We start from the raw sequence: 15918 nt of genomic DNA, 5'->3' as shown, positions 1-15918 counted from the left end.
AGCTTCCAACCAGCTTGCATTTAGATGCTGAGAACCTCCCCTTTGAGATACTGATGGATTTTGGCATACCCTTAACTGCTGGGAGCCACTAAGAACAAAGAAGGTGACTTGGACAATCACAGATTTAAAACACAACTAGGAAAACAAGCCAGGCTAATCAATGAGATTCATCTCCTACATGAGACCACTGAAAGTCACACACAAAAGAATAAAACCAGACCCCTATCTCACATCACATAAAAAATCAACCCAAAATGGATTAAAGACTTAAATATTTGCAAACCATATATCTAATAAGCTAACATCCAAAGTATTTAAGGAACTACAACTCAAAGCAAAAAGCAAACAATGGATTTTTTAAATGGGCATTTTTTAAAAAGGCATTTATATGCCTTTTCCAGAAAAGACATATAAATGGCCAGCAGGTACCCCAAAAGGTGCTCAGCATCACTAATCAGGGAATTGCAAATCAGAATCACAATGAAATAGCGACTCATACCTGTTAGAATGTCTAGCCCCAAAAAGATGAGAAAGAAAATGTTGGTGAGGATGTAGAGAAAAGGGAACCCTTGTGCAGCGTTGGTGGGAATGTAAATTGGTGCAGCCACTACATAAAATAGTATGGAGTTTTCTCAAAAAAGTAAAAACATGGGGCAGCCCAGGTGACTGAGTGGTTTAACGCCGCCTTCAGCCCAAGGTGTGATCCTGGAGAAGCTGTGATCGCGTCCCACATCAGGCTCCCTGCATGGAGCCTGCTTCTTCCTCTGCCTGTGTCTGTGCCTCTCTCTCTCTGTGTCTCTCATGAATAAATAAATAAAATTTTTTTTTTAAGTAAAAACAATACCATATGATCTAGCAATCCTGCTCCTGGGTATATATCCAAAACAAATGAAAACATGATATCAAAGAGATCTATATTCCCATGTTTATTGCAGCATTATTCACAATAGCCAAGATATGGAAACAACTTTAATGTCCATCAATGGATGAATGGATAAAGATGTGAAAGATACACAGTCTATTGTCTTTATATACATTATATATATATATAGATAGATAGATAGATAGATAGATAGATATGTACAATAATGTATAATAATATATAGGGGGAATGCCTGGGTGGCTCAGTGGGTTAAGTATCTGCTCTTGATTTCATCTCAGGTTATGATCACAGGGTCATGAGATCAAACCCTGCACTGGGCTCTACACTGAGCATGGCTTGAGATTATCTCCCTCTCCCTCTGCCTGTCTCCACCCCTCCTCCCCCATGCTTGTGCTATCGCTTTCTCTCAAATACACAAACAAAATCTTAAAAAATAATACTGTATTATAACTGAATATTATAAAAAATATATACAATAATATATATATTATACAAATAATGTATGTCTATATACATATATATATAGTAAAATTCTTCAGCCATGAGAGGGAAATCATGCTATATGCAACAACATGGGTAGAACTTGAGGGCATTATGTTAAGTGAAATAACACAGGAAAAGAAAAATAATAGTATGATATCATTTATTAGTGGAATCTAAAAACAAAAAGTCAAACTCCTAAAAAACATAGAGTAGAAAAGTGGCTGCCAGATACCTGGATGCCTCAGTTAAGCATCTGCCTTCAGCTTAGGTCATGATCTCAGAGTCCTGGGATCGAAACCCAAGTCAGGCTCCCTGCTCAGCGGGGAGTCTGCTTCTCCCTTCTCTGCCCCTCACCCTGCTCATTCTCTGTCTCTCTGTCTCTCTCTCTCTCATGTACACATGTGCACACTCTCAAATACATAAAATCTAAAAAAATAAAAAGTAAAGAAAGAAAGAAAAGTGGTTACCAGGGGCTAGGGTGGGAAAATAGGGAGCAGTTTGTAAAAGGGTACAAACTTTTAGCTGTAAGATGAATAGACCTGATGATCTCTAATGTAAAACATAGAGACTATAATTGATAATACTGTACTGTATAATAGACATTTGCTAAGCGATTAGAACTTAAGTGTTCTCACACACAGGGTAATTATATGAGGCGATGGGTGTGTCAAATAGGACATTCTCTTACTATATATATATAGTAAGATAAGATAGTAAGATATATCAAGTCATGACAATGTACACTTTAAATATCATAAATTTATATGTTAATTATACTACAGAAAAACTGAAATTTTTTAAAACTCCAGATTCAAGAAGCTCAATGAACTCCAACCAAAAGAAATACCTAGAAAAAATAGCCTCACACTAAATCATAATCAAATTGCTTAAAACCAGTAACCAAAAGAAAATCTTTGTAGGAGCCTGAGAAACACAGAAATAAGAATGATAACAGACTTCTCACTGGTAACAGTGTTAGCCAGAAAACAGTAAAGCAAAGCTTTTAAAGTACTAACATTAAAGGGCAGCTGAGTGGTTCAGTCAAAGTCAGGTTAAGTGCCTGATTTTGGCTCAGGTCATGATCTCAGAGTCCTGGGGTTGTGCCCCACATCAGGCTCCCTGCTCAGCAGGGAGTCTGTTTGTCCTCTTCCTCTGCCCCTCCCCCCGCTTGTTCTCTCTCTTTCTCAAATAAATATAATCTTTAAAAAATAATAAAGTACTAACATTAAAAATAAAAAGTCAGGGCAGCTAGCTGGCTCAATTGGTGGAGCATGGGACTCTTGGTCTCAGGGCTATGAGTTCAAGATCCATGTTGGGCATAGGGATTACTTTTCAAAAACTCACCCTAGAATCCTATACCTAGCAGAAATATTTTTCAAAAACTAATGCTAAATAGGGAGGATGACGTCAGCAAGATGGCAGAATAGGAAGCTACAGACTCCGCCCCTCCCATGAAGACATAGATTTAATAAAACACAGTCCAAGTACCTTTATTAGAAATTAAGAAACTGTTACCCAACACAGTATGGCATAATTAGGAGAAGCCCCCCCGCCCCAACTCCCTTCTCCTTATTGAGAGAAAGGAGTGAAACTTATGTCCATCATTCTTTTAGGGGGCTGCCCAAGGGACCATTTTGTCTTTCCTGAATCCAAATACTGACAAATGGTGTGCTAGGATAGGGATGTCTGAGAACTAAGGCCATAGACATGCACCAGTTTTCATTATCACAGAAACGCTAGGTAAAGCTCAAATATTGCAGCTTACTACAGCACCGAAGAGGACACAGTATCACAGAGCAACACCAGCAAGAGCTCTTGTGAAGAAATTGGCAAACTTCTTCAAGCAATTAGAAAATACAAAAGAAAAATGGCACGTTTAAAGGAGCGAATTAAATCTCCAGAAACTAAAGAAAGAGAGATATACGAGAAAAGGAGTTCCAAATTATTGTCATAAGGATACTTAATGAATTAAAAGACAATACTGATAGACGAAATGAAATCAAGAAAATAATGCATGAACAAAATGAGAATATCAACAAGAGATAGAAACTATGAAGAACCAAACAAATTCTGGAATTTGGGAATATAATATCTGGATTGAAAAATTCACTAAAGGTACTCAATAGCAATCTGAATAAAGAATCAACGAACTCAAAGACAGGACTTTTTTTTTTTTTTTCCAGTTAGCTTCCTTGGATAAGGAAGGGCATTTTGTGTTGAAGCCTTTTTCCTTTTTTATTTTTATTATTATTTTTTTTATTGGAGTTCAATTTGCCAACATATAGCATATCACCCAGTGCTCATCCCATCAAGTGCCCCACTCAGTGCCGTCACCCAGTCATCCCAACCCCCTGCCCACCTCCCTTCCCACTACCCCTTGTTCATTTCCCAGAGTTAGGAGTCTCTCATGTTCTGTCATCCACACTGATATTTTCACTCATTTTCTCTAAAGACAGGACTTTTGAAATTATTGTGGCAGAGGAGCAAAAAGAAAAGAAAAATGAAGAAAAATGAAGCAAGCCTAAGGCACTTTTGGAACATCATCAAACGGAACCATGTATGCACTATGTGAGTCCCAGAATGATAAGGAAGAGAAACTATTTGAAGAAATAATGGCCAAACTCTTCCAAAATCTGAGAAAAGAGCAGGCATACAAGAAGCTTAATGAACTCTAGGAAAAATCCAAAGGGATTTACAATGAGAGAAACTGTTGGAGGTAATCAAGAAAATGTGACCACCAGTTGACCTGCAAGTTGGACCTGGGCAATTGGAGGCTCCTTGAATATACATTCTGTCTACCATCCTCATAGAGGGAGCGGTCTTCAAGGACACAGCCTTGAGAGAGCAATGTGTTATTGAGACCATCTGGACAGTGTATGTGACTGAACCCAGTCAAGTTTCTGGTGGTTGAGGACAGAGATCAATTTGTCTTGTGGCCACCCAAGACAAACCTTGTATGTAAGTTCTTTATTAAACCTTCTACCAATTTGGACTGATTTGCCTCTTGCTTTGGTCTCTGCTTGCCCTTCATGTACAGAAGCCAGTTTGCCAACCAACAGGTATCATAAACTGTCAAAAGTCATGAACAGAGAATCTCGAAAGTGGGAGGAAAGCAATTGTTACATACAAAAAAGCTACTACTAGATTGTTGGCAGATTTCTCAGTGGAAATCTTGTAAGATAGAAGGGAATAGGATGACATATTCAAAGTACTGAAAGAAAAAATGCCAACCAAGGATATTATATCCAGAAAAACTGTCCTTCAAAAACAAAAGAGAAATTAAGAATTTGTCAGATAAACAAAAGTTCAAGGAGCTCATCACCAATAGACTTGCCCTATAAGATATTCTGAAGGGAATCCTTCAAATTGAAGCAAAAGTACTATAAACAGTAACACAGGGGTACCTGAGTGGTTCAGTCTAAGCAACCAACTTGATTTCAGCTCAGGTCATGATCTCAGGATTGTGAGATTGAGCCCCACAACAGGCAACCCCACTGAGTGGGGTGTCTGCTTCAGGATTCTCTCTCTCTCTCTGTCCCTCCTTCTGCTCATGCTCTCTCTCTCCCTTTCTCTCTAAAATAAATGAATAAATCTTTAAAAAGGGACACCTGCCTGGCTCAGTGGTTGAGCATCTGCCTTTGGCTTAGGATGTGATCCTAAAGTCCCAGGACCAAGTCCCACATCAGGCTCCCTGCAGGGAGCCTGCTTCTCCCTCTGCCCTATGTCTCTGCCTCTCTCTCTGTGTCTCTCATGAATAAATAAATAATCTTTTTAAAAAAATATTTAAAAAAATAAAAGACAAAAACAAGAAAAACACTAACACAAAACCATATAAAAATGGAAAACTAAAAAAAATAAAAATAAAAAATGGAAAACTCCCTGGTAAAGGTAAATATTTAGACAAATATACAAGCTTGATGTATGATAATGTATATATGCAAATCACTTTACAATCCAGTATAGAATTTAAGAAACAAAAACAAAGGGATCCCTGGGTGGCGCAGTGGTTTGGCGCCTGTCTTTGGCCCAGGGCGCGATCCTGGAGACCCGGGATCGAATCCCACATCGGGCTCCCGGTGCATGGAGCCTGCTTCTACCTCTGCCTATGTCTCTGCCTCTCTTTCTCTCTCTGTAACTATCATAAATAGATAAAAATTAAAAAAAAAAAAGCTATAATATGTATGTTGATGAATATGAAATATAAAAAGATGTAACGTATATCATTAATAACATATAGCAGGAAAAGTGAAGATGTAAAGGAGTGGATTTTACACACAACTGAAGTGATTATCATACTTAAGTGATCAGCTTAAAATAGATTGTTATAACTTTAAAATGTTTCCTGTTATTGCAATGGTAATCACAAAGAAAATAACCATATAATATACACAAAGAGAAATGAAAAGAGAATCAAAGTATAGAACATTCCCTTAAGAGAGACATGTTAGACCACAAAACAAGTCTTAAAAATTTAAGAAGATTCAAATCATTCAAAGCATCTTCTCTAACCACAATGAAATGAAATTAGAAAGAGAAGAAAAACAAGGCAATCCACAAATATGTGGAAACTAAACAATGCATCTTTTAAATTACTCAAATATATGTTATATTTAGGCATAACTTAAAATTCAAATTATAATTCAAATATATTCATTTTACTATAAACCAAATCCCTCTTACTATGTTTAGACTCAATTGACATCAGGGTCAGAAGAGGCAGTCCACTATTGGCCCTCCTACATGCCCTCCTGCATGTGGAGTGTGTCAAACTGCAAGCCCTAACTGTTTTGACTCCACACCCTTTCTATAGCTAGTCATGCAAGCAAATTAATAAGTCGACCACAGCTGACTGTCATACAGTTCCCTTGATTTTTTTTCACACATAAAAATGCCCATTTAACAGATTCTTTTTATAAAATACAAAGTTTTAATTATTTTTAAGTATTTATATTTTGGATTCTTTATAATTGAGATATAATTAACATAACATATTAGTTTCAGGTGTATGACATAATGATTCAATATATGTGTATATTTCAAATGATCACAGTAAGCCTAATTAACATTTTTCACCACACATAATTACAAACATCTTTTCCTGTGGTGAGAACTTTCAAGATTTGCTGTCTTAGCCACTTTCAAATATACAATATAGTGTTATTAACTGTAGTCACCATGCTGTACATTATATCCCCAGGACCTACTTATTTATATCTATCTTGTACCTTTTGACCACCTTCACCATTTCACCCATCCTTTATCCCCCACCTCTGAAAACTACCAATCCATCATTTGTATCATTGAGTTGGTTTTGTTGTTGCTTGTTTGTTTTTAGATACCGCATATAAGTGAGATCAATAGTATTTGTCTTTCTTTGTCTGACTTATTTCACTTAGCGTAATGCCCTCAAGGTCCATCCATGTTGTCAAAAATAGCAAGATTTCCTTCTTTTTGTGGCTGAATAATGTTCCATTGTCTATATATATTACATTTTCTTCATCCATTCATCTATCAATAAACATTTAGGTTGAGTCCATGTCTTAGTTATTATGAAGTGCTGTAAAGAACACGGAATTGCATATATCTTTGGGAGATAGTGTTTTTGTTTCTTTCAGAAAAATATCCAGAAGTGGAATTTTCAGACCATATGATAGTTCTATTTTTTTTCAAGTTTGTTTTATTGATGTTTTATTGATGCCTATATTCCAGCCTCGACTAGATACTTTTTTTTTTTCTCATTAAACTTCTGTTTTAATGCGTTTCAAAATTCTGTGGCAGGTTTTTGGTCAAGTTGTTTCTATTAAAAACTACTTATTTTATTTTATTTTTTTAAAGATTTTATTTATTTATTCATGATAGACAGAGAGAAAAAGGCAGAGATACAGACAGAGGGAGAAGCAGGCTTCATGCAGGGAGCCCGACGTGGGACTTGATCCCGGGTCTCCACGACCTGGGCCGAAGGCGGCACTAAACTGCTAAGCCACCCAGGCTGCCCAAAACTACTTATTTTAAAAATTAATAACTTAAAACTGCCACACACACACACACACACACACACAAAAACAAATGGTCCACAAAACATTCTCTTTGCTTCTGAAGGTTTTACAATGCATTGTTATCATCAACCAGTCTTTCACTAATAATCTCAAATGGCCAATTGATACAAAGAGGCCTCAGACTGTTCTTCCACCACTGATTAACACTGGGGTGGCAGGTATTCGATATTATATTCATTTAGCCTTCTGAGCTTTCTGGGTGGACTTGGTGACCTTGCGAGCTCCAGATGCCTTCTTTGTCCACTGCTTTGATGACACCCACAGTGACTCTCCGTCTCATGTCATGAACAGCAAAATGGGCGAGAGGAGGATAGTCAGAGAAGCTCTCAACACACATACACTTGCCAGGAACCATATCAACAGTGGCAGCATTACCAGATTTCAAGAACTTGGGACCATCTTCCAGCTTTTGTCCAGAATGATGATCTATCTTCTCCTCCAGCCCGGCAAACTTGCAAGCAATGGCTGTATGACAATCCATCACTGGTGTATATCCAGCACTTATTTGGTCTGGATGGTTCAGGATAATCACCTGAGCCATGAAGCCAGCTGCTTCCACTGGTGGATCATTTTTGCTATCACCAGCCACACTGCCATGATGAACATCTTTGACAGATACATTCTTGACACTGAAGCCCACATTGTCCCCAGGAAGAGCCTCACTCAAAGTTTCATGGTGCATTTCAACACACTTTGAAATGCAAAGGTGTGACACTGACTTGAGCAAAGTTGACCACCATGCCAGGTTTAAGAACACCAGTCTCCATTCGGCTCACAGGGACAGTAACAATACCACCAATTTTGTAGACATCCTGAAGAGGTAGATGCAAGGGCCTATCAGTGGGATGAGCTGGTGGCAGAATGCAATAGAGCTTCAAGCAGGGTGGCTCCACTGTCATTCCCATCTTTACACATGATTTCCCATCCCTTGAACCAAGGCATGTTAGCACTTGGCTCCAACATGTTATCACCATTCCAACCAGAACCTGGCACAAATGCTACTCTGTTGGGGTTGTAGCCAATTTTCTTAATGTAGATCCTGACATCCTTAACGGTTTCCTTGTATGTCTTCTGGCTGTAGGGTGGCTCAGTAGAATCTGTTTCGTTTACATGAACAATTAGTTGTTTTACACCCAGTGCGTAAGCCAGAAGGCCATGCTCATAAGTCTGCCCCCTCTTGGAGATACCCACTTCAAATTCATCAACACCAGCAGCAACAATCAAGACAGCACAATCAGTCTGAGATGTGCCTGTAATCATGTTTTTTATAAAGTCTCTGTGTCCTGGGGCATCAATGATGGTCATGTAATACTTGCTGGTCTCAAATTTCCACGGGGAGATATCAACAGTGATACCATGTTCAGATTCAGTTTTTAGATTACCCAAGACTCAGGCATACTTGAAGGAGCCCTTTCCTGTATCAGTAGCCTCCTTCTCAAATTTTTCAATAGTTCTTTTTCGATCCCACCACATTTATAGATTAGATGACCAGTAGTGGTAGACTTGCTCAAATCTATACGTCCAATGATGATGATGTTGATGTGAGTCTTTTCCTTTCCCATTTTGGTTTAGGTTTAGTGGTGGTTTTCATATCTGCATCTGGCAGCAAATCCGTTAGGAAAAAGTTTGACAAAAAAAAAAAAAAAAGTTTGACCAGATACTTCTGCAGCGAGTGTAGCCGCTCCTGCTGCTGCTGCTTCTTGGTCTTCAGGTTCTCCTGGTGCTTGTTCAGTCACAGTGCATGGCACATGTCTTCTTGGGCTGCACATCCCGTGGCTTGTACTTCTTACCCTTGTAGAATTTCCTGAGGTCCTCTTTCTGAATCTGGCGGATGACCAGATGTTAAAATAACTAAGAAAATAAGAAAGAAGACTCAAATAGCTAAGCTTAGAAATGAAAGCAGGGATCTTACAACCGATGTCCCAGAAATAAAAAGGGGTCATAAGAGATTACTATGAATAATTATATGCCAATAATAGGATAATATAGAAGAAATGGACAAATTCCTAGAAACATCTAACCCAACAAGACTGAATCATAAAAAAAAAAATAAAAATAAAAATCTGAACAGACTTATACCTAGTTAGGAGATTGAAGCTGTAATTAAAAAGTTCCCAAAAAAGAAAAGCTTAGAACCAAATGGCTTCACTGAAGAATTGTACCAAACATTTAAGGAATTAATACCAATTCTTCTCAAATTCTGCTTATGAATTTAGGATAGAATACTCCCCAAGTTACTTTATTATGCCAGCGTTAAAGCATTACCCTGAAATCAAAACCAAGAAAGTTAAAGATCCCAGAAAAGAAACCCATAGAGCAATATTCTTGATTAATATTGATACAAAGATCCTAAACAAAATACTAGCAAACTGTAATTTGAATCTTTTCTATACTCCATATCCACGACTAGCTCAAAGTGATTAAAGACCTAATATAAGACCCAAAACTATACAACTCCTAGAAGCAGACATAGAAAAACACTTCAGTATATTGTGTTTGGCAATGATTTCTTGGCTATAACATCAAAAGTACAGGCAACGAAATAAAAAATAGATAAATGGAAGTATAGCAAAATTAAAATCTTCTACATGTCAATGAAATAGTTAACAGAATAAAAAGGCAACCCCGGAACGGGAGAAAATATTTGCAAATCACATATGTTGATAGGAGGTTAATCCAGAATATATAGGAAACTTCTACAACTCAACAACAAATAAATCCAATTAGGATATGGACAAAAGGAGAGTCGAGACCAGAGGCCGAACTCAGGATCTGACAAGATGGCCGGGCTGCCCTGCAGGATTATCAAGGAAACCCAGCGTTTGCTGGCAGAACCAGTTCCTGGCATTAAAGCAGAACCAGATGAGAGCAACGTCCGTTATTTTCATGTGGTCATTGCTGGCCCCCAGGATTCCCCCTGTGAGGGAGGGACTTTTAAACTTGAACTATTCCTTCCAGAAGAATACCCGACGGCAGCCCCTAAAGTACGTTTCATGACCAAAATTTATCATCCTAATGTAGACAAGTTGGGAAGAATATGTTTAGATATTTTGAAAGATAAGTGGTCCCCAGCACTGCAGATCCACACAGTTCTGCTATCGATCCAGGCTTTGTTAAGTGCTCCCAATCCAGATGATCCGTTAGCAAATGATGTAACAGAGCAGTGGAAGACCAGCGAAGCTCAAGCCATAGAAACAGCTAGAGCATGGACTAGGCTATAATGCCATGAATAATATTTAAAATCGATCTGATCAAGTGTGCATCACTTCTGTTCTGCCAAGACTTCTTCCTTTTTTGTTTGCATTATTTAATGGACACAGTCCTAGAAACATTACAGAATAAAAGCCCAGACATCTTCAGTCCTTTAGTGATTAAATGCACATTAGCAAATCTATGTCTTGTCCTAATTCACTGTTGTAAACCATAAACAGAGGCTAGAAGTACCATCTGGATTGTTGGGAAACATTTAAAAGCAGTGGCCCCTCTGCTTTTATTCATTTCCCCTATCATGGTTTAAGTATAAAGCACTGTGAATGAAGGTAGTTGTCAGGGTTAGCTGCAGGGGTGTGGGTGTTTTCTTTATTATTATTTTTGAGGGGGAGAGGTAGTTTTATTTTAATTTTATGGGCTCCTTTCCCGCTTTTTATGGTGATCTTATTGCATCGGTTAAAAGCAGCTACGGCAGCCTGGGTGGCTCAGCGGTTTAGCGCTGCCTTCAGACCAGAGTATGATCCTGGAGACCCAGGATCAAGTCCCGCATCGGATTCCCTGCATGGAGCCTGCTTATCCCTCTGCCTGTGTCTCTGCCGCTCTCTATCTCTCTCTGTGTGTATCTCATGAATAAATAAATAAAATCTTAAAAAAAAAAAAAAAGCAGCTAACCAGTTCTTTAGAATATGCTCTCTAGCCAAGTCTAACTTTATTTAGACGCTGTAGATGGACAAGCTTGATTGTTTGAACCAAAATGGGAACATTAAACAAACATCACAGCCCTCACTAATAACTTTGTGACTTTGCTGTCAAGTGTAGAATCCTTCCTTCAAGAAAAAGCTTGTGACCATTTTGTATGGCTTGTCTGGAAACTTCTGTAAATCTTATGTTTTAGCAAAATATTTTTTGTTATTCTAAAAAAAAAAGATATGGACAAAGAACTTGAATAGACATTTTTATACAGAATATACACAAATAGCCAAGAAGCATAAAAAAGATGCTCAACATCACTAATCATTAGGAATATGCAAATCAAAATCACTCATAGACATCCTCTCATACCCACTGGGATGGCAACTATCAAAAGAACAGAAAATAAGTGCTGGTGAGGAAATGGAGAAGTTGGAACACTTGTGCCCTATAGTGTAAAATGGTGTAGCCATCATGGAAAATAGTATGGAGATTCCTCAAAAAAAGTAAAATAGAAATACCATATGATCCAACAATCTCACTTCTGGGTATATGAACCCAATAGCATTCAAAGGAGAGTCTTGAAATGATATTTGCACACCCATGTTCATTGCAGCATTACTCACAGTAGCCAAGTGATAGAAGCAATCCAAATCTTCACAAATGAATAAATGGATAAAGAAAATGTGGTATTAAAAAAAAAAGAAAGAAAAAGAAAATGTGGTATATACATATGCTAGAATATTATGCATCCTTTAAAAAGCAGGAAATCTGGGGTGCCTGTGTGGCTCGGTCAGTTAAGTGTCTGCCTTCGGCTCAGGTCATGATCCCAGGGTCCTGGCCTCAGGTGGGGTTCCTTGCTCAGCAGGCAACCTACTTCTCCCCCTCCCTCTGCCTCTCCCCCTGCTTGTGCTCATGCGGTTTATCTCTCTCTCACTCTGTCAAATAAATGAAATCTTTTTTTTTTAAGGCAAGAAATCCTATAACATGCTATAAAATGGTTGAACATTTAAATAAGTCAGTCACAAAAGAACAAATAACGTATGATTCTACTCATACAAAGTGTCTAAAGTAGCCAAACCCATAGAAGCAAGAAAGTAGAAAGGTGGTTACCAAAGGCTGGGGGGGGGGGGGGGGGGGGCAGGGGCAGGGAGTAGAGAGGATTTAATGGGTAAAGTTTCAATACTGCAAGAAGAAAAGTTATAGATATCTGTTGCATAACACTATGAATATACTTAACATTACTGAACCATTCATTTAAAAATGGGACCGATGGGGATCCCTGGGTAGCTCAGCGGTTTGGCACCTGCCTTCAGGCCGGGGCATGGTACTGGAGTCCCAGGATCGAGTCCACATCAGGCTCCCTGCATGGAGCCTGCTTCTCCCTCTGCCTGTGTCTCTGCACCCACACCCACCCCCCCGCCCTGTCGTCTCTCATGAATAAATAAATAAATCTTTAAAAAATAAATAAAAAGGGGATCCCTGGGTGGCTCAGTGGTTTCGCGCCTGCCTTTGGCCCGGGGCGCGATCCTGGAGTCTCGGGATCGAGTCCCGCGTCGGGCTCCCGGCATGGAGCCTGCTTCTCCCTCTGCCTGTGTCTCTGCCTCTCTCTCTCTATGTCTATCATGAATAAATAAATAAATCTTTAAAAAAATAATAAATAAATAAATAAAAAATAAATAAAAATAAAAATGGGATCGAGCCTATATCTGGCTCCCTACAGGAAGTCTACTTCTCCCTCTGCCTATGTCTCTGCCTCTCTCTCTCTGTGTGACTATCATAAATAAATTAAAAAAAAAATTTTTTTTAAAAAGCTTGCATTAAATATAAAGACAGAAGTAGGTTAAAAATAAAACGATGGGAAAAGCTATGTCATATTAATACTAATTTTAAAAAGCTATTGTAGGGATCCCTGGGTGGTGCAGCGGTTTAGCGCCTGCCTTTGGCCCGGGGCGCAATCCTGGAAACCCGAGATCGAATCCCACGTTGGGCTCCGGGTGCATGGAGCCTGCTTCTCCCTCTGCCTATGTCTCTGCCCCTCTGTGTGTGTGTGTGTGACTATCACAAATAAATAAAATTTTTTTAAAGAAAGCTATTGTAGTGGTTATATTAATACCAGACAAACTAAATTGCAACGCAAAAGATATTACCAAGAATTTAGATTATTTCATAATCATAGTTATCAGTTTATCCTAAATGTTTATTCATTTCATGTGGAGCTTCAAAATAAATGAAGCAAAAGCTGATAAAGTGAAAGGAGAAATATGGAAAATTTCCATAATAGCTGGAGATTTCAACAACCTCTCAGTAATTGATAGAACAAGTTGATAGCAATTCAGAAGGGATTAAAAAAGAAGTCTTAAAAAAAAAAAAGTCTTAAACAATGCTATCAACCAACTTGAGATACTGATGTTTCAGAACACTTGGCACAACAGCAGCAGCATATAAATTCATTTATATTGTACATGGAGGGGATCGCTGGATGGCTCAGCAGTTTAGCACCTGCCTTTGGACCAGGGCATGCTCCTGGAGACCCAGGATCGAGTCCCACATCGGGCTCCCTGCATGGACCCTGCTTCTCTCTCTGCCTGTGTCTCTGTGTCTCTCTCTGTGTCTCTCATGAATAAATAAATAGAATCTTAAAATATATATATATACATATAATACATGGAATGTCTGTCAACATGGACCAGAATCTGGGCTATAAATATCAATAAATTTTAAAGGACTTGAATCATACAAACTATATTCTGTGACCACAATGTAACTGAATTAGAAATCTGTAACAGAAAGGTACCCAGAAAATTGGAGCTATTAGAAAACTAATACACTTCTAAAAAACTCATGGGACAAAGAAAAAAGCAAGAGAAACTAGAAAGTGAAAAAAAAAAAAAAAGAAAGAAACTAGAAAGTGTTTTGAACCAAATCCAAATAATAAACATTTCAAAATCTGTAGGACACAGTTAAAACCGTAGTTGGAGGGAAATTCATAGCACTAAACAAGTATTTTAAGGGAGGGGAAAGATCTCATATCAAACGACCTCAGCTTCTTCCTTAAGAAATTACAAATAGGGACACCCGGGTGGTTCAGCAGTTGAGCATCTGCCTTTAGCTCAAGGTGTGGACCTGGCATCGGGTCTCCGCAGGGAGCCTGCTTCTCTACCTATGTCTCTGCCTCTGTCTGTATGTCTCTCCTGAATAAATAAATAAAATCTTTAAAGAAAAAAAAGAAAGAAAGAAATTACAAATAGAGGAGCTACTTAAATCCCAGGCAGGAAAAAGAAAACAAATAATATAGATCAGAGTAGAAAATAATCAAATCGAAGACAGAAAACAAGAGGGGAAAAAAAGCAATGAAAAAAAAAACCTTGGTTACTTGAAAAAAATCAGACCATTAACCGAACTGATCAGACACTAAATAAGAGAAGATAAATGACAGATATTAAGAGAGATGTGGCCTCATTACAGATTCTACGGGTTTTATAGGCTAATAAGGAAATATCGTGAAAATCTTAAACTAATACTTTGAGAACTTAGATGAAACAGACATTTGTCTTGTGAAGAACTGATTTTTATAAAATCTCAATATTCTAAATTGCTTTTATTATTTCAGGATGGCATGCTATAGATACTGTACAAAGAACATTTATAAATTTCAAAATTAGCTTCAAATAATTAAAAATTAAATTGGAAAAAGCATATGAAATGGAAACAAGTATTCACATGCGCAAACTGTCCCTGCATTTACCTGGGAAACTTTCCAGTTGGAGCACAGGCTGACTTTCTGCCTTGGAATCTGAGGATGTTTTATACGGACAGGCGATGATTTGACATTGGCTACATTCCTCACAGCCAAAGGGGTTTTGAGGGCTCTTCTGCTCACCTCGCCAGTGAAAATTCCTCCTTTATCTTGAATAGCACTTTCTCCTTGATAAAGCTCAGTGATTTCCAAGGCAACCTTGTTAGCGGCACTTTTAGGATCCTCACAACTTTACAAACTAAGCAAGGAGAGTGTTATTTCCCCTCCTGTTTTATAGACGAGAAAAGAAGCTGTGGGGATGAGAACTGACGCTCGTTCCAAAACTTTGGTTCTCAATTGTTCTGACTTAGGAAGCCACTAACTCCCTCGCTCTCTTGTTTTTCCTTCACCACTTTCACCCAACCCTGTTCCTATAAGCAGGGCTCTGCAGGCACGAGGGGTCCTCAGAAAAAGCTCTTGCTCGCTCTTGAGGGCCTCAGATTGCGGCAGGGTAATTCCCAGATGGTAACACAGCACAGGGAGCTTAAGGTGCACGGGAGAATAGAAAACCACAACGCAATCTCGGCTCCATCCCTGGGGGACAGCTGGGTGGCGCAGCGGTTGAGCGTCCGCCTCGGGCTCAGGGCGTGACCCGACAGTCCTGGGGTCGAGTCCGCGTCGGGCTCCCCACGGGGAGCCTGCTTCTCCCTCTGCCCCTCTCTGTCTCTCATGAACAAATAAAAATCTTTAAAAAAAAAAATTTTTTTTTTTTTTTTTTACTTCTTTTTAACTGAGTATACCCATCCTGCGGCCAAGGGCCGTGCGGTTCCATATACCCCACGCCCACACACGAGGTA

The 15918-nt window shown here is 38.8% G+C and overlaps 2 protein-coding genes and 1 pseudogene across 2 annotated transcripts in view; 1 reads left to right on the top strand and 2 right to left on the bottom strand.

Annotated features, from left to right (window-relative positions):
- DLG2 (discs large MAGUK scaffold protein 2) overlaps positions 1 to 15202 on the bottom strand; it is a 1976108-nt gene extending 1960906 nt beyond the window's left edge. Inside the window, exon 1 of the mRNA XM_049098993.1 lies at positions 15071 to 15202. The gene's annotated coding sequence lies outside the window, so the exon portion shown is untranslated. The remainder of the gene's footprint in view (positions 1 to 15070) is intronic.
- On the bottom strand, positions 5401 to 15206 carry LOC112642078 (elongation factor 1-alpha 1-like; annotated as a pseudogene).
- Positions 10188 to 10643, top strand: LOC112642084 (ubiquitin-conjugating enzyme E2 N-like). The gene has a single exon (XM_025419479.3). It carries the CDS (start codon positions 10203 to 10205, stop codon positions 10641 to 10643), a length of 441 nt encoding a protein of 146 aa, XP_025275264.1. The 5' UTR covers positions 10188 to 10202.
- Positions 15207 to 15918: the final 712 nt, after the last annotated feature.

This window comes from Canis lupus, chromosome 21 (assembly GCF_003254725.2).
Source record: "Canis lupus dingo isolate Sandy chromosome 21, ASM325472v2, whole genome shotgun sequence".
Taxonomy (NCBI): domain Eukaryota; kingdom Metazoa; phylum Chordata; class Mammalia; order Carnivora; family Canidae; genus Canis; species Canis lupus.
The sequence above is the reverse complement of the archived record's forward strand: the minus strand, read 5'-3'. Positions and strand labels throughout refer to the sequence as shown.